Source organism: Peromyscus leucopus, chromosome 12, assembly GCF_004664715.2.
Source record: "Peromyscus leucopus breed LL Stock chromosome 12, UCI_PerLeu_2.1, whole genome shotgun sequence".
NCBI lineage: Eukaryota > Metazoa > Chordata > Mammalia > Rodentia > Cricetidae > Peromyscus > Peromyscus leucopus.
Genome location: NC_051073.1, coordinates 80,578,992 through 80,606,111, shown reverse-complemented (window position 1 = coordinate 80,606,111; position 27,120 = coordinate 80,578,992). Strand labels below are relative to the sequence as shown.

Here is a 27,120-nt window from a genome sequence, read left to right as displayed (position 1 = left end):
TTAACTTTGATTTCAGTTGTGAGTGGTTGGGGTTATCAAGTGGTGGTGGGGTTATCAAGAATAGCTAACCCCAGGACTACAGAGAGCAATCACAGAAAACTAACATTTGGGCTGCTGACAGAGCTGCCCATCTAAAACAAAGAAAGGCCTAGTTAAAAGTTCATCTCTATTTACTGGCAGAGCTGATGGCTGTCAGCATCCATCTTTTAAGCTCATAACCTTTTATTTCTATATTCCCATCTTATTCCTATGTTCTCTGCTGAGAGCACCTGAAATCTCTTAGTCTAAGGCTTCAGCTTGGTTTTATGTCACTGTGTGTACATCATGACATTTTCTTTAGATGAACAATATTGTTTGAACTTGTTTTTGCTGTAATTGACCGCTATCCCCAAAAAGTGACAGCTGCCATGGGCATGAAGAAAATCACCAAGAGGTCAAAGTCCTTTGTGAAAGTTTATAACTACAATCACCTAATGCCCACAAGGTACTCTGTGGACATCCCCTTGGACAAAACAGCTGTCAACAAGGATGTCTTTAGAGACCCAGCCCTGAAACGCAAGGCCAGGTAGGAGGCCAAGGTCAAGTTTGGGAAAAGACACAAGACAGGGAGGAACAAATGGTTTTTCCAGAAGCTTCACTTTTAGGTATATTTTTGTTCCCATCATTAAAAAACAAAAAACAAAGAACAACAACAAAAAACCCAAAAATAACAGCAACAAAAGAACCAATCTCAAAGATCTCAGTGTTTTTGACAAACAATCATCATAAAGAATGAGGTAGAATTTTAGAATGTTGATGGAAGAAACAACATGTCAGCAGAGCATGATATGGGAGCTCATAGAGAGGAACCAGCAGCCTAAAAGTGAGCTTCAGCTAGAACAGAACTGAGCGACACCAGGAACATCGAGCCAATGACCTGGAGCAGATTATGGACAGCATGAAATGCAAAATTGATGAATTATAAGATGAGTCCCTAAACAGGGTTTGCCAGCAACAAAATAGAATAAAATACCTTCAAAAGGAGCATAAACTGTTACAGATGAAATGCCAGCACTATAAGAAAAAAACGAATGGAGCAAGAAGAGACCATTGCTTCTTTGCAGAAGCATATCTACAGATTAACCAAAGAGGAAAAAGAGCATGTTGTCACTCAAAACAGAGTGTTTGCCCATCTCTGCAAGAGAGTTCCTCACACAGTCTTGGATAAACAATTGCTTTGTCTAATTGATTACTATGAATCTAAACTTCGAAAATTCCATACACAAAGACAATGTAAGAAAGATGACAGTCAGTCAGAAGAAAAAGACCACAGAAACCTGTATGCCTCACCAAGTTATAAAAGCCTTCTGATGTTACAGAATCAACTTAAGGAATCAAAATCCAAGATTGACACACTTTTAGGTGAAAATCTGAGCCTCCAAAAGGATCTGGAAAACAGGCCCACAGAACATGAATTAAAACTTTATAAACAACAGGTGAAGAAACTGGAAAAGGCCCTTAAGAAAAGCATCAAATTACAAGAGATTATTGGTCAAAAAAAGGTTGATGACATGGAGAAAAAAGATGAGCCCCCAAAAGACAGCAGAAGCATATCTAATTGACCAGAGATACTTTCAGGTGCTGAAATTCAATTAGGCACAATCCTTGAGCTCCAGTAATTATTTATAAAAGGAGCACGGGAGGAGCCCAAAACTTCAATAAAGATATTGTTCAAGATTGTGGATTTGAACATCTTGTTCCTATAATAGAAATGTGGGCAGATGAACTTACATCCTTAAAGGGTTTGCATAAATCTTTAAAAACACTGTCTGCAGAACTGGTACCTTGGCATAATTTAAAGAAACCAGATGAAAATGAAGGTGTCAAAGTAGAAGATCTGTTGTTTATGGTAGATACCATGTTGGAAGAGATTGGAAATGAGAAGGAGAGCAGCAACATGCCAAACTTTCAAACTTTGCAAGCTATTGTTTCTCACTTCCAAAAGCTTTTTGATGTGCAGTCTTTAAATGGAGTCTACCCCCAAATGAATGAAGTGTGAGAAACACTGTGAGAAACCTCCAGGAGCTCTTAGAATTAGACAGTACATCCTCATTGTGTGTAGTGGTCAGCACAGTTGGAAAACTGTGTAAGATAATTAATGAGGATGTGAATAAGGAGGTTAAACAAGTATTAGGACTGGAAGACCTACAAAGCATTATCAACAAATTAGAAGAACATGAGGCATTTTTTCCAGCATTTCAAGAGTTTGATCTTAAAATTGATGACTTGGATGCCATTGTGCCTGCAGCAAAGAAATTAAAAGTATTTTCATACTGAAAACAAATCAAATCCTTTTTACTGTGAAAATTGTATTCTTAACATTTTAAGTATTTGAAAGGACTCAGGCAAGATTCTAAAATGTATCAGTTCTCAGAATTCATCCTCTTACCATTAGTTCATTCTCAATCCATATAATTTTTATTTTTTGATTATTAATAGAAAGTAACTGTTAAGTTATTAAAATAGTAAACTAATTTTAGATTCCTTAATCATTTCCTAAGTAATGCTTGAATGTTTTAAAATGTAATAGTTATTTTAAGAAAGAGATTGTATATAATAAAAGAGACTCGGGGAGAGATTGCAAATTATAGTAAGTTGTATTTAAGTTCAAGGTTTAATGACCTTTTGGTAAGAGAAAAAAGAATTCCAATTGCTTTCTAAACCCAACCAATAGGAAGCCACTACTTTCCAGGCAAAGATTAATGGACATATTCTATTAAGATACCTTTCAAAGCAGAAAGAAAAGATTTTGTCTTTGTATTAACATAGGAAGTTAATCATGAGGTAAAATAGATGATTAGGTAGACATCTTTTAGAGAAAATGTGTCTTTATTTGCAATACTAATGTAATGTACTTTTATAAATAAATAAAATCACAAATAAAATTTTTGTAAAGAATCCTCTCCCCTCCCACCCCCCCGCCGCCGCCACCGCAAAAAAAAAAAAAAAGACTAATATGTATGAGCATGTTGTGGGTATGTGATCCAAATAAACTATCATTCAACCCTGATTTCTCATCATGTACACAATCACCCTAAACTCAATCTACTGTTTATTGAAACTGGATTCATGTAATAAATCTGGAGTTACCCTGTTTTCAAATATGCTCCATTACCTGTATTATGTCTTGCAATATATCCAAGTGCCCAGGCTGCAGCCTCCTTGACTCCAGGGTCAAAATCCTCCAAGCATATCACCAGTGTGTCCAGAGCTCCACAGTCAACTATGGCCTGGGCTAGCTGCGGAGAATGTTTACCAACTGCTCTCAGCACAAAGGCAGCTGCTTTCTTGTAGAAACGCTATCAGGAAAAAAAAAAAAGAACAGACCAAAATGGCTTAAAAATTAACATTAAGGAAGCTCAAGAGATCTGGAATACAAAAGGTAAATCTTAACCTGAAAAATCACTTTGATGCTTTGAAAGTCCTCCATTGCTCCTCTTTGGTAAACTGAAAATAAGGTATGTTTAAAATGACATTTTCAATTGTCTTACACTTGAGTATGCATTTGAAAACTGTAAAAATTAAATGTAAACATAATTATTTCCATAATTTCACAAAGTAATGAGATTTCATGATAGTGAAGGCATTATTTAACTCACGGGAACACAGATTGTTCAATATTTCACTGTACTCTCTGCCAACTAATTCATGTCCCTTACTTGTCTTCAGTCTCTAGACATGGCAGTACTTTGGTGACCTCAACTAGTTTTTCTGGAATCCCAAGTTACCCTGAAATAACAATCATGTTTCAGGATGTTCTTAGCAGACACCACATAAACATAAAGGTAAAATAGTCACATTTTAATTTTCTCCTGATAAGGAAATAGGCTAAACAATAGAATATAAATCATTTGATCCTCTTAGAAATGTGTTTCTGGACACAGCAATGCAGTTGCATATATGAACCAGTGCGCATGAAGGTCCTTGTGCCCAGAGATCTCCGGGGAAACCAGGAACATTAGACACACATGATTGTCCTCTCAAAGGAAAGGGCATATAACTTTTTATCCAATATAAAAGGCTGGGAATTGGAGGGGATTACCAGCCTAGTGATCTGTGTTATCCAAAGGGCCAGGCAATGTCCAGTTCCCACAACCAGGACTGTAGGTGGCTAATAGCCTAAGTGACCTCTATGCTGTCTATCCTATGGCTGATATTCTTCCCATGCCATACATATCCTTACCTAGGCCCTTAAGCTAAATACATGTAGTCTATCTCTAGAACCCATCTTCTTAGAAGAAATGACACATACTTAGAGTTTCAATGTAAGTATGTCTCCTTGCACAACAGGGATTATATTGCACCAGGAAATTTTTTTTTTCCATTTTGTGCTGTGTTTAAATATTCCAGCAATATAGCCCTTGGCATCAGACTCTCTATGTGACCTAATCTGACTAGGTAGTGCTGAACAGAGTTTTCATTTTCACTCTTCAAGGTTCATTTCCCTGCCAGCTGTGGTGCCTAGAGGGACCCCTGTAACTGGCACCAGATGTGGGAGTACAACCTCAGGAAAAGACAAGATTTCTTTGAAAAAATTAGGGGTGCAGAAAACTTGAGTCTCTCACTGTAAAGGATCTGAGACCTTAAGTGAAAAAGTGCGATGAACCTGGGTTCCTCTCAGTCCTTTTCAACAAATCATTTTTGTACAATTATTGAAATGTTTGTTAATATCCACAAAAAAAAAATAATTCCGAGCTAGAGCTCTGCAACTTTATATGCATAGGAACTAATGAATGAGCACCCATGAAAGGGAACATAAAATCTTTGTCAGATATTTTTACTAAATGAAGAGGAACAGAATTTTTTTTCTGGACACATCTTGGCAGGGTGGGCAGAATGGACTCTGTAGTCATTAGACTTCCAGGCCAATCACACACTTTGGGGGCCTGAGTCCTGCAGGATCATTTTGGAATTCAAAGCTCTGTGGTTGCTTGTGTCTATCAGCCCTTTCCATACAGGGCCCACCAGGCAGAGTGGCAACACCTGAGTTCCTAGGGATGGTGGGCAGAGCTCCATCACCTGCAGCATGAGCTAGCTAGGATCCCCAGAGCTTAGATTTGTTTGTTTATTTTTTGTTTATTTTCCCTCACATTGGCAGTTACTCGACATAGATTGATCAATGATCTCTTCATGGGAGAAAACACATTAAAACAAGCCCAATGTCTAGTACAGAAACAATTGCAGCTAGTCTGTAAAGCACTTTTGCCAATGCTGGTTACATTTCCTGGGGTATTGGTCATTCAGTATAAGGAAGACATTCTCCTCTTCTGCTTATCAAATCAATGCTTAAGTGAGTACTTTACTTTCATGGTAAATAAACTAAAAGATCAAACTTTTAGCTTTCAGGCCAAAAATTCTACCAGCCACAAATAATATAAAATACCTTGGGGTAACTCTAAGCAAGTGAAAGACCTGGATGGCAAGAACATTAAGGCCTTGAAGAAAGAAATTGAAGAAGATATCAGAAAATGGAAAGATCTACCATGCTCATGGATAGGTAGAACCAACATAATAAAAAATGGGAATCTTACCAAAAGCAATCTACAGATTCAATGCAATCCTCATCAAAATCCCAATACAATTCTTCACAAACCTTGAAAGAACAATATTCAACTTCATATGGAAAAACAAAAACCCTGGGTAGCTAAAAGAATCTTGTACAATAACCTGTGGAGGTATCACCATCCCTGACAGCAAGCTCTACTATAGAGCTATAGTAATATAAATAGCTTGATATTGGCATAAAAACTGACATGTGGACCAATGGAATCAAATTGAAGACCCTGACATTAACCCTCATAACTATGAATACCTGATTTTTGACAAAGAAGCCAAAACTCTACAATGGAAAGAGAAAGCTTCAACAAATGGTGCTGGCATAACTGGGTATCAACATGTAGAAGACTGCAAATAGATCCATATCTGTCACCATGCATAAAATTCAAGTCTAAGTTGATCAAATAACTTAACATAAATCAAGCTACACTGAACCTGATAGAGTAGGAAATAGCCTAGAATGCATTGGCAAAGGAGAACACTTCCTAAACAACACAAATAGCACAGACACTGGGCAACAATTAATAAATGGGACCTCCTGAAACTGAGAAGCTTCTGTAAGGCAAAGGCCATGGTCAATAAGACAAAATGACAGCCTACAGAATGGGAAAAGATCTTCACCAACCCTACATCTGACAAGAGGCTGATATCCAAAATATATAAAGAACTCAAAAAACTAGACATCAAAATATCAATCAATCCAATTAAAAAATGGGCTACAGATCTAAACAGAATTCTCAACAGAAGAATGTCAAATGGCTGAAAGACTTTTAAGGAATCGCTCAAAATCCTTAGTCATCAGGGAAATGCAAATCAAAACAACTCTGAGATACCATCTTACACCAGTCAAAATGGCTAAGATAAAAAACATTGAAGACAGCTTATGCTGGAGAGGATGTGGAGCAAGGGGAACATTCCTCCACTGTGGTGGAAGTGCAAAAAAAAGAGACAGTACAGTCTCTTTGGAAATCAGTATGGTGACTTCCCAGAAAATTGGGAATAAATCTATCTCAAGACCTAATGATTTCACTCTTGGCATATACCCAATGGATGCTCAATCACACCACAAGGACACTTGCTCAACTATGTTCATAGCAGCATTATTCATAATAGTCAGAACCTGGAAACAACCTAGATGCCGCTCAACTGAAGAATGGATAAAGAAAATGTGGTACATATACACAATGGAATTGTACTCAGCTGTAAAAACAAAAACAATGACATCATAAAATTTGCATGCAAATGGATGGAAATAGAAAAAAATCATCCTGAGTGAGGTAACCCAGACCCAGGAAGACAAACATGGTATGTACTCACTCATAAGTGGATATTAGATGTAAAGCAAAGGATAACTAGACTACAACACAGCCCCAGAGAAGTTAGAAAACAAGGATGACCCTAAGAGGGACACATAGACCACCTTGGGAAGATGAGATTTCCATGAGTAAATTCAGAAAGAGGGGGTCAACCATAGAGGGGAGGGGATGGGGGATGAGAACATGAGGGAATGGGATGGTCGAGCTGGGAGAGGGAAAACCTGGTGTGTGGAGGCCCAAATTACTCAGGGTCTGAGAATCCGAGCTTGCTTTACCGAGCAAGGCTGCATAAGGGGATGATTTGACCACAGGCGTGGTCACCAGGTGTTTGGAAGGGTCTACAGTTGTCTGTGTGGTGTTCTTTGATCTAGCAAGGGGGAGGTCTTTTGCCCTGCCCCTTGACAGTGTTATAAAAAGCTCTTTTAAATAAACAGAAAGAGCAATTGGGTATTGACCCAGATCCTCCCAAAGCTATCCTGTGCTTCTGTCTTTCTCCTCTCCATGATCTTTCTACCTAATATTTCTTTACTCCTCTCTCCTCTCATAGGAACCCTAGAAAAGGTTGGAGCTGGCCTCCCACAGACGGTGCCTAAACAGGGACTTGGGTGCAGAGGAAATAAGTGAGAGTAGGGAGCACCGTGGAAGCAGCTGAGCGTGTCTGGTTATGAAGTTTAAGGTGGTGGTAGTTTATTCTTCGGGAGCAAAAACTGTATATAGGTAAAGCAAAGTAAACTTAGGCTGCAGCAAGTATCTCTATCTGTCTCTGTCTATGTCTGTTTTTCTGTTTCTCTATCTATTTAATAAGTTAGGTTTAAAGTTTTAATAAAGTTTTGGTGAAGGTTGAGAAATATAAGCTCTAGGGATATGGTGAAGGTTTAATATAAAGTAATTTAGGGTAGAGTACTTTTTCCCCAAGCACAGATGGGACCTGGGATGCATAAAGCAGCATCCAGGACCTCACAGCCACTGCAAACTTGGCAGTCTGGGCAGCTTCAGCAGCTTCAGAAAGCCAAGGTAGCAGAGTGTGAGTGACTGCCCCAGCCAGTCGTCAGGAACTGAGACCCTTGGGGCATCATTGCAGAGGTGGCAGACACTGAGAAAGGCATTCAAGCATCAGGGGTCTGCATAATTTCTGCCATGAAAAAGCCACAGTGAGAAGCGGCAGTGGCTTGGAGAGTGCAGCAGACTTTGGACCCCCAGCAACCAGAGCAGGTCTGTCACCAGGAGCCAGACTGGAGCTGAGTGAAGGACACCCAGGAGAGCGTGGGTAGAGAGGAGAGAGCAGCTGGAGGTGAGTGCAGGGTGCTGTGGTGGCTGTGCAAGACACAAAGCCTCCAGACAGAGGAATGCCTGAGGGGAGCACACCAGGGGGCCAGAGAATAGGACTCTAAGTTTGAGTGCATTCCAGGGACACTAGGGTACCTGCAGAGGTCAGCATCCCCAAGGGCAGAACTGCAGCAGAGGTGATACAGGACCCAAGGGAAGCTGCTGGCTGACAGGACACTAGGGTAGGATGAACCCCAGCATGGAGAGAGCAGCAGAGGATTTGGAATCCTCCCTGCAATGAAAAGAGTAGGATCTGAGTCCCTAGCAGCAGCTGCAGCATCAGAACTCCAGGCTGAATGGCTGGTATGTGCTGAATAACATGTGGCCATCTCTTGTCACCAAAGCTTCCAGTACTAGGACTGGGTTATATCTAATTAAGTTGTTGGCCAAAGGGGTCCCATGGGAATCTCCAAACAACCCAGGTGGTTGCCAAAATAATAGATTGCTCTCTGAAAATGAACATCATCCCCTGTTGCTAAAGACAACACACACACACACACACACACACACACACACACCCTCATTCAACATAGAGAGGTGGAGCTGGTGCCTGCATAAAGCCTTCCACCCATCTTCTAGTGTCTTTGGAACAGGAAGATAATCTGCAGGCTATCAAAAAAGAAACAAACACCAACCCAGTCACAAAACCTTTGATATACAATCTGTCCTGCCTGCAAAATATGCAAGGGCAATGGTGGCACAAAGCTTGTGGTAGCAACCAACCAATGTCTTGTTTGTCTTAAAGTCCACTTCATGAGATTGAACCCATATCTGATGCTGCTTGGGTGACCAAGAACCAGAGACCAGATTGTAGCTGGAGTTTTCCTGCCTTGCCCACAGTCAGGACAAATCTTTGTCACCCGCCAGTCCCACAGCCGCTCAGACCCAACCAAGTAAACACAGAGACTTATATTGCTTACAAACTGTATGGCCGTGGCAGGCTTCTTGCTAACTGTTCTTATAGCTTAAATTGACCATTTCCATAAATCTATACCTTGCCACGTGGCTGGTGGCTTACCAGTGTCTTCACATGCTGCTGGTCATGGCAGCGGCTGCAGTGTCTCTCCGAGTCGGCCTTCCACTTCCCAGAATTCTCCTCTCTCCTTGTCCCACCTACTTCCTGCCTGGCCACTGGCCAACCAGTGTTTTATTTATTGACCAATCAGAGCAATTTGACATACAGACCGTCCCACAGCACCAGATAGCCCAGAGACCTGGGGTAAAAACGAATATTAATGGTCTAAAATTTTTTAAATAAAAAAAAATTACTCTTAATGACATTCTGCTATACTCATAGATCCATTCCTTGCTCATCCATCACCAGAGAAGCTTGCTCCTGCAGTAGATGGGAACAAATACAGAGACCCACAGCCAGACAGTACACAGAGAAAGACTTTGAAACACACAGCTCTAAATTAGATGTCTCCATCAAATCCTTTCCCTCAGAGCTCAGAGAACCCCACAGAAGAGGAAGTAGAAAGCACGTAAGAGCTAGAGGGGATGGAGGACACCAGGATAACAAAGCCTCCTAAATTAATTGAGCAAAGCTCATATGAACTCACAGCGACTGAGGCAGCAATCAACAGGCAGACATGGGTCTGCATACATAGTCTAGCTTTCAGTTTAGTATTTTGATGGGACTTCTGGGTGGGTCTCTTACTCTAGTGCCTACTCCTGGGCTCTTTCCCTTAGCATGGTTTGTCTTGTCCAACTTCAATGTGATGGTTTATGTTTTATCTTATAATATTTTATTTTGTTATGTTTTATTGTTATCTTTTAAAAGTCTGTTGTTTTCTTTTTTTTTTTTTTTTTTTTTTTGGTTTTCCGAGACAGGGTTTCTCTGTGTAGCTTTGCGCCTTTCCTGGGACTCACTTGGTAGCCCAGGCTGGCCTCGAACTCACAGAGATCCGCCTGCCTCTGCCTCCCGAGTGCTGGGATTAAAGGCGTGCGCCACCAACGCCCGGCCAGTCTGTTGTTTTCTAATGAGAAACAAAAAGGGAGTGGACCTGGAGGGTAGGGGCAGAAGGGAAAAACTAGGAGGAGCAGAGAAAGAGGAAACCATAATCAGGATATAGCATATGAGAAAAGAATTTTTTAAAAAGAGGAGAGAAAATATCCCAGTTTAACAGAGGAGGGAAAGAAATATTTTCAGACTACCATCTATATGTATCTGCCTCATTTTGGTTAGTGAATTTTATAAAATGTTTTGTGAAATTTTAATTTCTCATGAAAATATCTGTACATTTACAAATTACAAAAAGTGCAATAAACATTAACATGGGGGCGTGCAAAGTTCAAAGTCTCTCCTGAGATTCACAGTAATCTCTTAACTATAACCCTCTGCAAAAAAATCAAAAAGCAGATCACATACTTCCAACATACACTCGCACAGAATATACATTACCATTCCAAAAAGGAGGAAAGGGAGCATAGTGAGGAAATACTGAACCAAAGCAAGACCAAAACTAGCTGAGCAAACTCCAAATTCTGTACCTCCATGTCTGATGTCGAAAGTACTCTTCAAGACTACTGGAAAGGGGGTCATTTCAGGGTCAGGTAGAAACTGGTGCATGGAAAACTCACAGAAATCTACAAGATGACCCCAGCTAAGACACCTAGCAATAGAAAATATGTAGCTTCAACTGGCCATCTCCTGTGGACTTCCAGTGGAGGGATTGAGACACCAACCCAGCCACATAACCCTCAAAGTACAATCCGTCCTGCCCTATGGGATGTGCTGGGGTAAGGGTGATTATGTGAATGGCCAACCAATTAATAGTCTAGCCTGAGGTACAGCCCATGAGAGTGATCCCACCCCTGACACTGCCTGGAGCATCAGGATCCAGAGGATGGATAGCCCAGAGACTTAGGATAAAACCAAACATGGCTAGAGAAAAAAAATGTCAATGTAATGGTGCCTAATGATATCCTGCTATACTCAGAGAGGTTTCATCCAGCAACCGATGGAAACAGATGTAGACCCACAGCCAAACGTTGGGACAGCTCAGGGAATTCTGCTGAAGAGAGAGAGGAGGAACTGTAGGAGCCAGAGGGTTCAAGGACACCACTAGAAAACCCACAGAATCAACTAATTAGGCTCATAGGAGCTCACAGAGTCTGAACTGACAACCAGGGAGCCCACTTGGGACTGACCTAAGCCTTCTGCATATATGGGACAGTTGTATAGATTGGTCTTCTTGTGGGACTCCTAACAGTGGGAGCAGGGGCTGTCTCTGACTCTTTTGAGACACTATTGCTCATATTGGGTTACCTTGCCCAGCCGTAATACAGTAGAGGTGTTTAGTCTTACTGCAACTTGATATGCCATGTTTTGTTGATTGATATCCATGGTTTTGCTACATGACTGCACATGCGCTGTCCAGTAGCTAAGCAAGAGGCTTAGTCATCCCTTACATCCTACATAATTTGTGCACTGTGTGATCACATAATCCGTGTGCTGTGTGATCACATAATTTGTGTGCAGCATGATCACACAATCTACGTGCATGTGGGGCACAGCTATGTGAGCCCATATGCGCATATGTGGGGGAATCCATAAAAATCAGGTAACAGACTCCTCCCCCTGCATCTCTTCCTGCTTCCTCTCTCCATGCACAACCTTCCATAGGCCTAAAGCACATTCCCCTCTGTTCCTTCTCCTAACAAACTCTTATAGAGGGTTTTATTGTACCTCGTGGCTTTTCTCTCATGGTAAACAGTGCTGCTTAATGAATAACATTGCACCACCTCATAAAACCAATGCATGGGAGCCATGCATTTTTCTGATAGAAATGGAGGAGGAGTGGATGGGGGTGGGAACAGATTGGAGGAGGGGAGATACTTGGAGGAGGGGGAAACTGGTCAGGATGTAAAATAAATAAAGAGAGAGCGAGGAGAGAGAGGAGAGAGAGAGAGAGAGAGAGAGAGAGAGAGAGAGAGAGAGAGAGAGAGAGAGAGATCTCCAACTCCTTTCAGCTTTGTTGACTACAACACACCTTTCTTCCTTGGACTGGTTCCACACCCTATTAGCCGCTCTCCTTGGCAGGACTGTGCAACTTCAGCATCTCCAACATCTTGGGGTGTCCAACATAATCAGACTTCACCTTCAAAGCTTCACATAAATGGCTTCTCTGGGCCTTCATGCAAGGACAGCCCTGACACACACCTGATATCAGTGGCTTTCCTTAGCCATGGGGAGATATTCCACAACCCTTCTTATAGTCTCAACTCTAAAGACAGCACCACATGGTGGAAGCTGCCAAGTTCTGCTGCTTGATGGAGCTAGAACTTGGCCCCCTTCTTTAATTACATTTACATCAGCTTTCTGTTGTTGATGGTATCCTTCACTGCTTAAGCTTTTCTTTATTTCCTTTCACAGTGGTAGAGTCTTGTCCTGAGGTCACTGCTTAATTCCATTTAGCATCAGGCTTTTTATCTCCTTGAGTACAGGACTTGGCTCCAATGCTACCTTTGTTGATGCTCCTTTTCTCCTCAAACTGTGCATTTTCTATTTCTCTTTGTCCAGCTTGCTCCTTTTCACTATAGGTCTGTATATGAGTGACCACTAATAATCACATGACACCATCCATAGTAGCCTGTCTTGAAATCTCCTCTGCCAGTGCCCTTAATCTAAAAATCCTCAATTTATCCCCAGGAAGATCTTTAGGACAAGGGTAAAAAGCAGCCACATTCTTTGCCAAAATATCACAAGAATGGTTTCTAGGCCACATACTAATAATATTCTTACCTTCTGAAACCTCTTGAGTTGGGCTGTTACAACTTACATCACTCTTAGAACTGTCTTCCATGCTCCTACTAGAATAGCCTATTAAACACTCTCAAAATGTTCAACTGCTTTTCTAGTCCAAAGTCCCAAAGTCTCCCACATTCTTCCAAATGACAAAAGCATGGTCAGACCTTTCACATCAGTACCTCACCCATGGTGCCAACTTCTGTCTGAGTCACTGTTCTGTGCTGTGAAGATGCACCACATACAGCAACTCTTAGAAAAGAAAGTATTTAATTGAGGATTGCTTATAGTTTTAGAATTCTAGTCCATAATCATCATGGTGGGGAACATGGTGGCATGCGGGTAGGCAATGGAGTAATAGCTGAGGGCTACATTCAATCATAGGCAGAGAGAAGGAGAGTCTAGCATGGGCTTTTGAAACCTCAAAATCTACCCCCAGTGACACACTTCCTCCAACAAGGCCATACCTTGTAATCCTTTAAAATAGTGCCACTTCCTGGTGACCAAGCATTCAGATATATGAGCCAACGGGGGTTGTTCTTATTCAAACCACCATATCAGCATTTCATCTGACAGAGGTTAATAACCAGAATATACAGAGAATTTTTTAAATGTTTGTGAACCATGTGTTAAATGTTCAACACCTTTAGAAATTGGGGAAATTAAACTACTCTGAGATTTCATCTCACCCCATCACAATGTCCAAGATTAATAAAACATGACAGCAGATGCTGGCATGGATCTTCAGAAAGGAAAACAGGCCTTCACTGATGGTGGGAGTGAAAAGGGGTATAACAACTATGGAAATCAGGGTGGAGTTCTCCCAAAACAGTAAAATGAATCTACCACTGATCCAGCTATACTACTTTTGGACATAAAGCTCTACACACTACTACAAAGACACTTGCTCATCCATATTTGTTACTGTTCTATTCACAATAGCCAGAAAATACAAAGGACCTAGATGTCCATCAACTGAGGAATGAACAAAAACAGTGTTCATTTATACACAGTGGAATTATTACTTAGCTTTTAAGAAAAATGAAATTCAAATATAAAAGTATGAAGCTAGAAACAATATTTCTGAGTGAGGCAATCCAGTCTCAGAAAGACAAATATCACACACTTCCTCATTCAAGGATATTAGAATTGGATCTTCAAATATATGAGCTTCATTTGGAACACCATTGTAATCAGGTGGCAGAGGTGACAGAATGCACTAGTGTGAAGGGGTTAAAGGGAATTAGGAAACAGAAAGGTGTAAGTTGGGGTGTGGGTGGCAGGTCAGAGTAGAGAAGATAATACAGAGAAGGATAACTAACACTAAAGGCCTTTTGAAAACCCATATGGAAATTCATTGCTACTGAAGCTTCCCAAATATATACATAAATGCTGTTTTTATCTGTGGCACAGCGCTGCACCTGACTCCATCACTACCTCAGCTGCTGACTGTGCCTCTGCAGCCACTGCTGCCTTGCTGCTGAGGTCACAGCCTGGGGAGCCTTCACATCCCACACCGCTGCCTCAGCTATGTAGGGAGGCAAATGTCATTTTAACTAAGTATCTTTTAATTTGACCAATAAAGACTCAGAGCCAGATGCTGAGGTGAAAACCTGCAAGCTCAGAGGAGCAGAGTAAGCAGCCAGCTGGCCTTCCTCCTCTGTCACCATATCAGAAAGAAGGCTCTCTCCTAAGCCATCTGAAACAAAATTCCTCCAACCAGATGACCCTCCCCTCTACTTCCTGTGTGTGTCTCTCTCTCCACCCTTCCAGTTTCCCTCATTCTCTATGGCTACTTACAGTCAACTGGTTGCTTGCTCCACCTCTTGACCTATGGTTGATTTTATTTAAATAATGCAATCTCGAAGATCACGGTGTGATCAAATATCCCACAACACATATTATATATATTTTTAAGGAGTTTTCATGGAGATGTGCTACAGCAGGGGGACAATACCCTAACTAGACACTTCATGCCAGCAAATTAAGACCCAGTACCAGGAACTGGTTACCTCTTTTAGAGTTGTTGGCCTGTGGGCCAGCATAGATCTACAGGCATTGCAAGGTATTGCAATACTCTTAGCTACCCTCCAGAAATTGATGAAAAAACCCTATTGCTTTCAGCATAGTTAAGTTATAGAACATAGGGAAATCAGTCTGGTTCTCACTTGGAATCTTCATCCCTCCTGGCTAGTTCTCATAGTGTTTGAAGGTGATATGGGAGTTCCTATATGAGAAAAGTAATCATTCTTATAGAATACAAAGTGACTGACCTAACAAAATATGCTGGTGTTGATACACTGACATGAATGTTGTGGAAGTAATCAACCACTTTCTGATTGGATTTAAACCTGTTCCATGAGATAGAACCCACACCTGAAAGGAGACAAAAACCTATGGCTAAATAGGTCATAGGCCCTAGGGGAGAATCCAAAAGTATTATTCTGATAAATAGACATATTATTTGAATGACCCCTAAGGACTTATTGCTTACACATAGATCAGTGCATCTCTAAACTCTCATCAGAGAAACTTCTCCTCACAGTAAATGACAACACAGAGTCCCTTAGCTGGTCAATGAAGAGAATAGGAGAGTATAGAATGTTCAACCCTAAATGGGATGCACATATCATACCCCACCCCCAATACTGTGGGGTCTTCATGGAAGAAGTGTAAGAAAAGGTGCAAGAGCCAGAGGTTGTAGATAACATCAAGGACACCGTTTTCCAGACACAACAAGGCAGTTTCACTAATGAACTCAAGGGGCTGTGAAACATGCACAATGTCTATGCAAGCTCAAGCTGGACAATAACTCCAGCATAGAGGGAGGAAAGTGAACACAAAATCCCAGCGGAAGACTAGCTAAGGAGCTACTGATCTGATAGCTCGGAGAAAGAGAATCAGTTTTCTTTAATGATGGCCCCCTGGATGGGCCAATCGTGTTCCAGAGCAGGGCCTCACTCCCAGGAGTGCTTGGGTCACACAACCTGGACTGGATGGAGTTAGGAAGGTGAGGTGCAGTGTTTGAATTGGAGGAGTCAGGGGACGGACTGAATATGATCAAAATACATTGTATGATATTCTCAAATAATTAATGAGAGTTTTTTAAAGATGCCGACAAAAACCACACATCTTGTCTCACGTGCAGATCCTGGCTTACAGTGTTTATATGTACACGTACATGGGAGAAACTGTGGTTACAGATACGAAAAAAGGAAAGAGAGCGAGACCAATCAGGCAGAAGTAACATGAAAAAGTAGTTCAGGTCACGGAGTCAGAGGGAAAGGACTTCCCACGGCGAGAAGATGAGAATCAACAAAACTGAAAATGTCATAGTGAAAGTAAAATAGTTTTAAGTGAAACTATTTTTGTTTTGTTTTGTTTTGTTTTGTTTTGTTTTGTTTTGTTTTGTTTTTCAAGACAGGGTTTCTCTGTGTAGCTTTGTGCCTTTCCTGGAACTCACTCTGTAGACCAGGCTGGCCTCGAACTTACAGAGATCTGCCTGGCTCTGCCTCCTGAGTGCTGGGATTAAAGGCACGGGAAAGGCAAGAGGAGAGCAAGAATCCTGGACACAGAAAGCAGAAGAGTAGCTACTGAAGGGACAGGCATAGGAAAGTGAAAGCTTGTGATTCTGAGCAGAGACATTAGTAAATGACTCTCAAATCTAAACAGTAAATCAGTTATTTGCACAATTTTGATGTTTTTCTCTCATAAAATAGATGATAAAAATTTCCTTTTTCATGCTAAAGCGTATAAATCAGTGCTCATAGTCACATCACCACAATCTCCTTTATCTGGATCAGAGACGCAAGCAGTCCTCTCCTGCTCCCCTCTTCTCCTGGGCCCCTGGAAACCACTGGTCTGCTTCTCTCTCCACAAATTTGCACGTTTGGGGCATTTTGTACAAATGGGATTGGATAACGTATAGCTTTTCAGGTCTGGCATCTCTCACTTGGTGTTTTGTTTGTTTGTTTGTTTTTTCTTTTTTATTTCTGCTTTCTCATTTTTAAAGATTTGGGGATTTTTAGAGGACTTTTTATACGTATGTGTGTACATGTTTGTGGGTACATGTAGGTGCCTGTGAGGACAGAATTATTAGATTTGCTGGAGCTGGCATTACAGGGGGTTGTGAACCACATGACATGGGTGCTAAGGACCAAACTTAGGTCCTCTATAAGAGGAGAATGCGGTCTTAACCCCTGAGCCATCTCTTCAGCCCCCAACAAAATGTTTCGACAGTCATAAATCAGATTTATCAGTGCTTCATCCTGTTGTATAGATACAGCACTTTGTGTAGCTATTCATGTGTTGATGGCTTTGGGCTGTTTCCACACAATGCTGAGTAGTGCTGTCTGAACATGTGCCACAACAGTTTAGTGCTTTCGGATGTACAATGGGAAGGAGAGCTGCACATCAGATGGTAAATACATTGATCGTATTGTGTGTTGCCAAATGGTTTGTCAAAGAAACTGTGACATTTTATATGCCTACCAGCACATGAGGGTTTCAATTTTTCCTCATCGTTACTAATACTTATTACTTTTTTTAATTATTTTTTGTTATGTTCATCTTAGTAGATATGGGGTGTCATCTCATTGTGGTTTTTGATTTATAGCTTTTAATTGCTAGTACCATTGAGCTCCTTTTCACATGCTTACTGACTACTTAAAGATTTTCTTTAAGAAAATATTCAAGTCCTTTGCCCAATTTTCAGTTGAGCTATGTTTCATTATGCAAGTAGAAATTTAGTCTTAAAGATGTCAAGAAAAGATGATGTCATACTTAGGTTATGATAAACTAACAGAGTATAATGAATAGTCTAAAAATACTTAAATTCTTAACTATTGTATAAACTAAATTGGCAACACTGTAGAGAAAAAATGCTGCATCCTATGGGGTGGGGGTGGAACACTTTCAGAGGATACATTTAATGGCTCGAAATGTTTGTCTACCTAGTAAAAAATGCTTATCAAACCTTTCACTAAAGGTGTTTTCTCCCTCAGGGCTCACTCTCACCACTAACCACCTACATATAAGGATGGCAGAAAGCTTATTTGCCCAGGGACTTTACACTCTCCCCTCAGACAGCTCCTATAGCTCTGTGCAAAGCTCCCATGTGCACACATACTACTTAATGCATGCTTTCGAAAATCCTTTACATAGTCCCCATAAACTAACAATATGGAAAGAAGCTGCCCACCACACCCAAATCAAAATAATATACAATGCCTTCAAACCCACAATAGTACCCAAACTGACAGATTTTTATCTAAAACCAAAACTACATGAATTCTTTTGAAACATCCTTACATTCTGCTCCGCCAACGAGTAGACAAGCTGCGGGAGAATGTCGCCCTTCACGACTGCTTCCGCTAAGTCATCGTTATAATTGGCCAGCCTCCCCAGGGCCAAGGCAGCAGTCTGTTGAATTGTTGGGACCACATCCAGGAGAAGCGGCCTCAGCAAAGACATTACACCTGAGTTAAATTAGGAAAAGAAGAAACAGTAAAATTGGTATTAGAAAGCAAAACATGGGCGCTGGAGAGGTAGCTTAATGCTAAGAGCACTTACTGCTCTTTTTTTTTTTATATTTTTTTATTTATTTTATAATTAATTTAATTTTACATATCAGCCACAGATTCCCCTGTCCTCCCTCCTCCTACCCCTCAGCCTTCCCCCCCCCCAACCCACCCACCATTGCCACCTCCTCCAAGGCAAGGTCTCCCCTGGGGAATCAGCACAGCCTGGTAGATTCAGTTGAGGCAGGCCCAGTCCCCTCCTCCCTGCACCAAGGCTGAGCAAAGTTTCCCAGCATAGGCCCTAGGTTCCAAAAAGCCAGCTCATGCATCAAGGAGAGGTCCTGGTCCCACTGCCTGGGGGCCTCCTAAACAGTTCAAGCTAATCAACTGTCTCACTTATCCAGGGGGCCTAGTCCAGTACCATGGGGGCTCCTCAGCTACTGGTTCACAGGTCATGTGTTTCCGCTAGTTTGGCTATTTGTCCCTGTGCTTTTTCCAATCATGGTCTCGATATCTCTTGCTCATATAATCCCTCCTCTCTCATGCCTGTTGGACTCCTGGAGCTCCACCTGGGGTTTGGCCGTGGATTTCTGCATCTGCTTCCACTTGCTGCTCTTGCAGCGGACCTGCATTCAGTTCCCAGTAACCACACAGCAGCTTACAACTCTCTGTAACTTCAGTTCCCTGGGATCTGACATCATCTTCTGGCCTCCTCAGAAACTAGGCATACACATGATATACATACATACCTGCAGGCAAAACACTTACATACATAAAACATTTTAAAACATGTGATTTAGCATATACACACACAAAATAAGAGTAAGAAATTCAGCAAAAACAATTAAAAGCCAGTCATCATAGTGCATGCCTGTAGTCTCAGCATTTGGGAGGCTGCTGCAGAGTAATCACAAGTTCAAAGCTAGCCTAGTTTGCAAAGGGAAACCCTAAAAATATATAGATATGTAACATACCAAATTGGACAAGAAACAAATCATGCAAATTCTTTAAAAATATATTAATGAACTCATGATCCTCCTGCCAGCACATCTTCAGCATCTCCTACTATCATGTACCACAGTGGGAGTTTGCATGAGAATGTCCCCAGAGACTCCTGTCCTTGAACACGTAGTTCCTAGTTGATGGCTCTGTTTGAAGTGGGTTAGGAGGTGTGGCCTTGTGGAGGAAATATATCACTGGAGACAGGTTTTGAGAGTAAAAAAATAACTCTTCACCACTTCCAGTTGACTCTCTTTGCTTCTTGCTTGTAGTTCAAGATGGGAACTGCAGTTACAGTCATCATGCCTGCAGTTTCCAGTCCTATCTCACATCATGATAGACTCTTATTCCTCTGGAACCACAAATCCAAAGAAATTCTTTCTCCTGTAAGTTGACTTATGGTGTTTTATTACAGCAATAGAAAATTAATACAGCCACCATAGCTGGATGGCTGACTCTTGCCTTCCAGCACTCCTTCCAGAACTCCTAAAGATAGGACGGACCCCTGGCTTCATGCCACTAACCCCATCTATCTCTGCCAAGTGCCCTTTCCCTCATCAATAGGCAGGAAGCCGAGGTTCCTGTCACCAACTCTGCCCATTCCTTCCAACACACTTATTCCTGCTGTGCACACCTGGCTTCTTCTCCACATAGAAACAGTAGACTTGCTCCACAAACCTCACTCATTCCTTTGTCTAAAAGACGACCCCTCTGAAGCAAGGGGCACCAAACAACCCAGGCTACTCCAACCACTGCACCACTGCCTGAGGACCATGTGTCCCACACCTGACTTCCTGCACCCCTTCCATATACCTCTGCTTCAAGAGGGTCCCTAGAATCACTCTGCTAAACCCTTCCACCCCAGCTGAGCTCCAGTGCCCTCCCATCAATGGGCAGAAAGCCTAGACTCCTATCACCAACCTCTCCAATACCCATGCCTTTCAAGGACCTCTGCAGGAAGGGACACTAAATCCACACTAATACCTCCAACCATTTCCCCATTCCTACAGTCTATCTGCGGACCACTATCCCCCGTCTGCCTTATGGCTCCATCCTACGACTCCTTTTCTGGTGGAATCCTAGGCTCACATCAACTCCGCAAGCACCAGTTGACCTGACCACCTCCTTCCAGATTCCATAAGACTGGCTGTGAAAATCATCTAACTTTATAGAAGGAATGCTCTTGAGCTTAGAAACCTTACTTGGTTCAAGATGAGCAGAGAATACTTCTGATAATCCATTCATACATCAACACTGAATTGATGAAAGACTGAATCCTAAGACCCATGCAGTTGGTCACCCACCTTAAAAGTTGGAAACAGAGACTCAAATACCTACTCAACAACCTACCTCCAAATGCCTAGGTCCCATAACTAATACACAAATATGAATGACCAAATAATGTCTTTACCAAAAAATGAGTACTCCCATAGTAATGTCCCCACACACACAATAATGATTTATATGACATACAAGACAATGAATTCAAAATAGCATTAATAAACATGATCAAGGCACTCAGAGAGTACATGAATAAATGCTGCAATAAAGACTGCCATAGGCACAGGTACAACCCACATCAATCAGAAGATGAGCAGACTCCATAGGCCCAGACGTCAGCTTTACAGGAGGCCAGGCTGGTTCTAGGCACCCAAGGCCCAACAAACAGCAGAGACACCCTACTGAACCTGAAGGTTTGCCAATCACCAGAACCCTTGGCCACTTAAGTCTGAAGACAAGAAAGGAAGCAGAAAACAAAGAAACAAAACAAATTTTTTTCTAATCTAAAGAAGGAGATGCCTATTACAATACAAAAAGGAATTCAGAACAATAAAGACAGGACAAGAAAAGAAAGTCCCCACAACACAAAATTATAAAACACTAAACAAGCAAAAGAAAGAAAGAATATTAAAAGTTGCAAGGGAAAAAGACCAAGTAACATATAAAGGCAGTCCCATTAAAATAACACTTAACTAATCAATGTAAACTATAAAAGCCAAAAGGGCCTGGACAGATATCCTAGAAATTCTAAGAGACCCCAGTGAAAGTGTCAATCACAATCAGTGGAGGAAGAAAAGTACTCCATGATAAAATAAATTTAAGCAATCTATAAATCCAGCTCTACAGAAAGCAATAGAAAAGAATTCAATCTGAAGAGGTTAACCACACCCAAGAAAACAAAGAATAAATAATTGCAGACCAGTAAATCAAAATGGGAAGAACCATAGCACAACAACAAAATAACAGGAATCAATAAACACTGCTCATTGATAATCTTCAATATCAATGGTCTCAGTTCCCCAGTAAAAAGACACAGATTTGATTAGAAAATGGATCAGTCTTCCTGCTACATCCAAGAAACATACCTTACCATCAAGGATAGACATCACATCAGGGTAAAAGGATAGAAAAAGATATCCCAAGTAAATAAGGCTAAAAAGAAAGCTAGTGTGGCCATTTTAATATATGACACAAATAGACTTCAAGCCAAAACTAATTATGACAGATAGGGAAGGATACTATACACTCATAAAAAGAAAAATCCACTCAGAGGATATTGCAATTTTAAACATTTATGCACCAAACACAAGGGCATTCAAGTTCATAAAAGAAACTGTACTAAAGCTAAAAATCACATAATGACCCTCACACAGTGATACTGGGTAACTTTAATACCCTATTTCTGCCCATATACAGGTCATCCAGATATAAACTAAACAGAGAAGAAATTCCAGAGTTAAATAATGTCATAAATCAAATGGACCTAGCAGATATCTATAGAACATTTCACCCAAACACAAAAAAATATGCCTTTTTCTCAGCAGCTCATGGAACTTTATCCAAAAGTGACCACATACTTGGACACAAAGCAAGTCTCAATAGATACAAGAAAATTGAAATAACTCCTGTGTCCTATCAGACCACCATGGATTAAAGCTAAATATTAACAACAGAAATGACAGACAGTATACAAACTCATGGAAACTGAATAACTCACTAGTGAATGAAAAAATGGGGTGAGACAGAAATGTGAAAATAAAGACACAATATACCCAAACTTCTTCAACACAATGAGAGCTAAGAGGTAAGTTCACAGCAATAAGTGTCTATGTTAAAAAAAAATGGACATATCTTGTATTAACAACTTAATAGAACACCAGAAAACTCTAGAACAGAACAAAGTAGCAGAATGCAAAATTAACAAACAAAAATAAGTAGCCTTCCTATATACAAATGGCAAATGAACTGAGGAAGAAATCAGGGAAGCATTACTTTTTCCATTAGCCTCAAAAAACAGTATTTTGGGGTAACTCTAACCAAGCAACTAAAAGACTTATATGATTTTTTTAAAAAAAAAAAACTTTAAGACACTGAAGAAGATATCAGAAGATTGAAAGATCTCCCATGTTCATATGTCGATAAGTTTTATATAGTGAAAGTGGTCATCCTATCAAAAGCAATATACAGATTCAACACAATCCCTATCAATATTCCAACACAATTCTTCACAGAAATTGAAAGGAAAAAATTCAGTTTCTTATGGAAACATAAAATCCCAGGACAGCTAAAATAATCCTAAATAATAAAAGAACTTCTGGAGGTATCACCATCCTTCATCCCATCTTCTACTACAGAGCTATAGTAATAAATCAGCATGGTCTTGGCATAAAAATGCACATGTTGATCTACTGGATTGAACTGAAGACCCAGAAATAATTTAACAGACCTCCAGACACCTCATCTGTGACAAATAAGCCAAAAATACACACTGGGGGAAAAGAGAGCCTCTTCAACAAATGGCTAGCATTTCGTCATGTAAAGGAATGTAAATAGATCCATATTTAATACCCTGCACAAAACTCAATTTCAACCTGATCAATGACCTCAACAGAAAACCAGATACCCTGAATCTGATAGAAGAGACCTTCTGAATAGGACACCAATAGCATAGGCACAGACCAACAATTAATAAATGGGACCTCATGAAACTGAAAAGCTTCTTTCTGTATGGCAAAGGACACCATTATTCAGACAAAGAAGCAGGCTACAGAATGGGAAAAGATCTTTGCCAATTACACATCCAATAGATGGTTAATATCTACAATATACAAAGAACTCAAAAATGAGTCATCAAGACTGATATGTAAAATTAATTATAAAATAAAATAATTTTAAAAAACAAAAAGAAAACAACCTAATTAAAATGGGGTACAGAAATAAACAAAGAGGCCTCAAAAGATGAAACACAAATTACTAAGGAACACTTTTTAAAATGTCCAACAACCTTTGTCATCAGGGAAATACAAATCAAAACTACTTCATATTACACCAGTCAGAATGGCCAAGATCAATAAAACAAATGAAAGCTCATGTGACAAGGATGTGAGGAATGGGGGAAACTTATCCATTGCTGTGCAAACTTGTACAGCCACCATAGAAATCAGAATGCTGGTTCCTTGGGATCCTGGGAATAAATCTACCTCAAGATCCAGCTTAACTGCTCCTGGGCATATACCCAAAGGACTCTGCACCCTACTATAGAGACACTTCCTCATCCATGTTCACTGCTGTTGTGCTCACAGTAGCCCTCCCTAGAAGATCCATTTCTCCTCACCCACAGCTACCTAAACTCTGTGATTATTCAAGTTGAACAAATACAATACTTAAAAGCTAACATCTATATCAGAGAAAACATGCAATATTTGTCTTTGGGGGTCTAAGTAACTTCATTCAGGATGGTTTTGTCCTAGCTCCATCCATTTACCTGGGAATTTCATGATTTCATCTTTTTAAACAGCTGGGTAATATTCCATTATGTAAATGTACCACATTCCCATTATCAATTGATGAATATCTTGGCTTTTTCCAATTTCTGGCTATTATGAATATATCAACATTGAACATGAATGACCAAGTATCTCTGTAATAAGATTTTTGTGGTAAATCTATTTTCAGCTTTTTGAGGACCCTCCACACTGGTTTCCACAGGGATTGTGTCAGTTTGCACTCCCAGCAGCAAGGAATAGGCATTCTCCTTAACCGCATGTGCTGTACCCTTTTACCTTGCCATTCTGACCAGGATAAGAGTGAAATCTCAAAGTAATTTTAGTTTGCATTTTCCTGGTTGCTAGGGATGCTGAAAATGTTTTAAGTGTTTTTAGTCGTTTGTATTTCATTTTTTGAGAACTCTATGTTTAATTCTATACCTCATTTTTTAATTCAATTGTTTTTTCTTGATCTTCGGGGTTTTTAGTTCTTATATATCCTAGATACTAACTCAGTATCAGATGTAAATTGGTAAAGCTTTTTGTTCCATTCTATATGCAAATGCCTTGCTCAAATAATGATGTCCTTTGCTTTACAAAGATTTCAGCTTCATGTGGTTGCATGTATTAATTGTTGTTTTTAGTGCCTGTGCTATTGTCCTGTTCAGAAAGACTTTTCTAAAACAGTGCTGTTGAGTTCAAGGCTTTTCCCTACTTTTTTCTTATCAGGTTCAGTGTATCTGGTCTTACCTTAAGGTCTTTGATCCATTTGTAGTTGGAGTCTTGTGCAGGGTTATAAGAACGGATCTATTTGCATTCTTCTACATGCAACCATTCAGTTTGACTAGCACCATTTGTTGAAGATGTCTTTTCTCCAATGTGTATTTCTGGCTTATCAAACATCAGATTGCATAGACCTATGCCTGGGTCTTCAATTCAATTCCGTTGATAAACATGCCTGTTTTTATGCCAGTACCATTCTGGTTTGATTACTACAACTTTGTGAAATTGGAAATAGTAAAATTGGAGATAGTGATACCTCTAGCAGCTCTTTTATTAATTAGAATTGTTTTAGCCATCCTGGGCTTTTCGTTTCCATATAAAGTAGAAGATTATTTTTTCAATTTCTGCAAAGAATTGTGTTGGAATTTTGATGGGGATTGCATTGAATCTGTAGATTGTTTTTGATAGGATCATTAATTCTACTAATTCATGAATATGGGAAATCTTCCCATATTTTCATGCCTTCTTCAGTGTCTTAGAGTTTTTATTATGCAAGTCTTTCATTTGCTTGGTTGGGTCTCCTAGCATATTCTTGAGGATATTGTGGAAGGCATTGTTTCTGTAATTTCTTTGTCTTTTACTTTCTTTTCTTCTTTTTTTTTTTTTTGGTTGTTACTATTTAAATTTTCCACTCTCAGCCTCCTAATTTTCTCAAAGTATTTCTGCAATAAGATTTTTAGTAAGAGGGAGAATAAAACAAAATTTCACAGCAGTTAAAATCTAATTCAGAGTAAAATTAATTTCAAATTATTTCAGAAATATGTTACCAATTTTTAAATTTTAATTAGGTTTTTCTTTTATTTTTGAGATTATAATTGCAATATTTTGCCCTCGCTTTTCCTCACTCAGAACCTTCCCATGTGCCCCCCTTGTTCTCTTTCAAGCTCATAGTCTCTGTTTTTATTGTTACTGTATGCATATATGCATATATAGAGGTATATAAACCTACTCCTCTGTTTTCATTGGTACTATGTGCACATACATATATATACATACATGCATATATGCTTTCCACCAATCCTTTGTCATTTCTATTGCTCTCATCCGCGTTCAGCTCATGTTGAGACAGTCATGCATATATGTGTGTGTGTGTGTGTGTGTGTGTGTGTGTATACATACATATTACTAATATAACCACAGTATTTATAATGTTACTTATAATCTTATGTTTTCAGAACTAACCATTTGGTATTAGATAACCAAACTGGTGTGCTCTTTCCTGGGAAAGACTGTTTCTCCTGCTCTCGGCATTCTTTAGTTACCACAATTCTCTGTATAAGGTTGAGGCCCTCTGTACTCTCCACCAACCGTTTGTCATCTGTGGCTCACATCCTCGTTCAGCTCAGGTTTAGGCAGTCATGCATATGTGTATACATACACATATATGTACATTTGCATATATATGTCATATCTACTGCTCGCATCCTCATTCAGCTCAGGTTTAGGCAGTCGTGTTGGCATGACTTTATGGGTGTAGCTTCTGACACTCCTAGGAGACACAGTTTCACAGCAAACTCCATGACCCTTTGGCTCTTTCGGTCTTTTAATTCCCTCTTCTACAATGTTTCCTGAACCTTAGGTGTGGGAATGTCTGGTAGATGTATCAGTTGGGAAGGAGCTCCACAACTCTGCATTTTGATTGGTTGTAGGTTTTGGTGCTGTGGTTTTCTGACTGTCGTAAAGAGAAGTTTCCTTAACAAGGGGTGGGGACTACACTTACCAGTTGTCGTTAGGGGTTGTGCTGGGTCAGCAGGGGTGAGAGGTTCTCCAGTATCCATGACTTCACTAGCACTGAGTAGCTGGCTAGATTTCTAGTACCGTGGTTTCTCTCTTGTTGAACAGGATTTAAGACCAATTCGAGAGCTGTTGGTTACTGCCAAGGTGTATGTGTGACTATGGCATGTTTGGGGTTATCTTGCCATGGTAGTAGTTGATGTGGTTCATAGGCATCACAGATGGATAATACTGTTGGCAGCCTCTCTCCTTTGGAAGCTTACATGGCACCTTCGGGTACCATAAAAGTTAGTCCTGAGTAATGAGTCACTCGGGTCAGTTCCAGCACAGAG

At 40.3% G+C, this 27,120-nt stretch overlaps 2 protein-coding genes across 2 annotated transcripts in view; one reads left to right on the top strand and one right to left on the bottom strand.

Moving 5' to 3' along the window:
• LOC114710546 (sperm-associated antigen 6) overlaps nt 1-27,120 on the bottom strand; it is a 110,509-nt gene that overhangs the window by 58,247 nt on the left and 25,142 nt on the right. The window contains exons 3-4 of the mRNA XM_028894711.2: nt 18,298-18,464; nt 3,155-3,338 (exon numbers count right to left, since the gene is read on the bottom strand). Coding sequence (XP_028750544.1) covers nt 3,155-3,338; nt 18,298-18,464 — 351 coding nt within the window. The remainder of the gene's footprint in view (nt 1-3,154; nt 3,339-18,297; nt 18,465-27,120) is intronic.
• Nucleotides 891-1,797, top strand: LOC114710547 (centrosomal protein of 70 kDa-like). Its single transcript, XM_037209957.1, has one exon. The coding sequence runs from the start codon at nt 1,071-1,073 to the stop codon at nt 1,599-1,601; it is 531 nt and encodes a 176-aa protein (XP_037065852.1). The 5' UTR covers nt 891-1,070; the 3' UTR covers nt 1,602-1,797.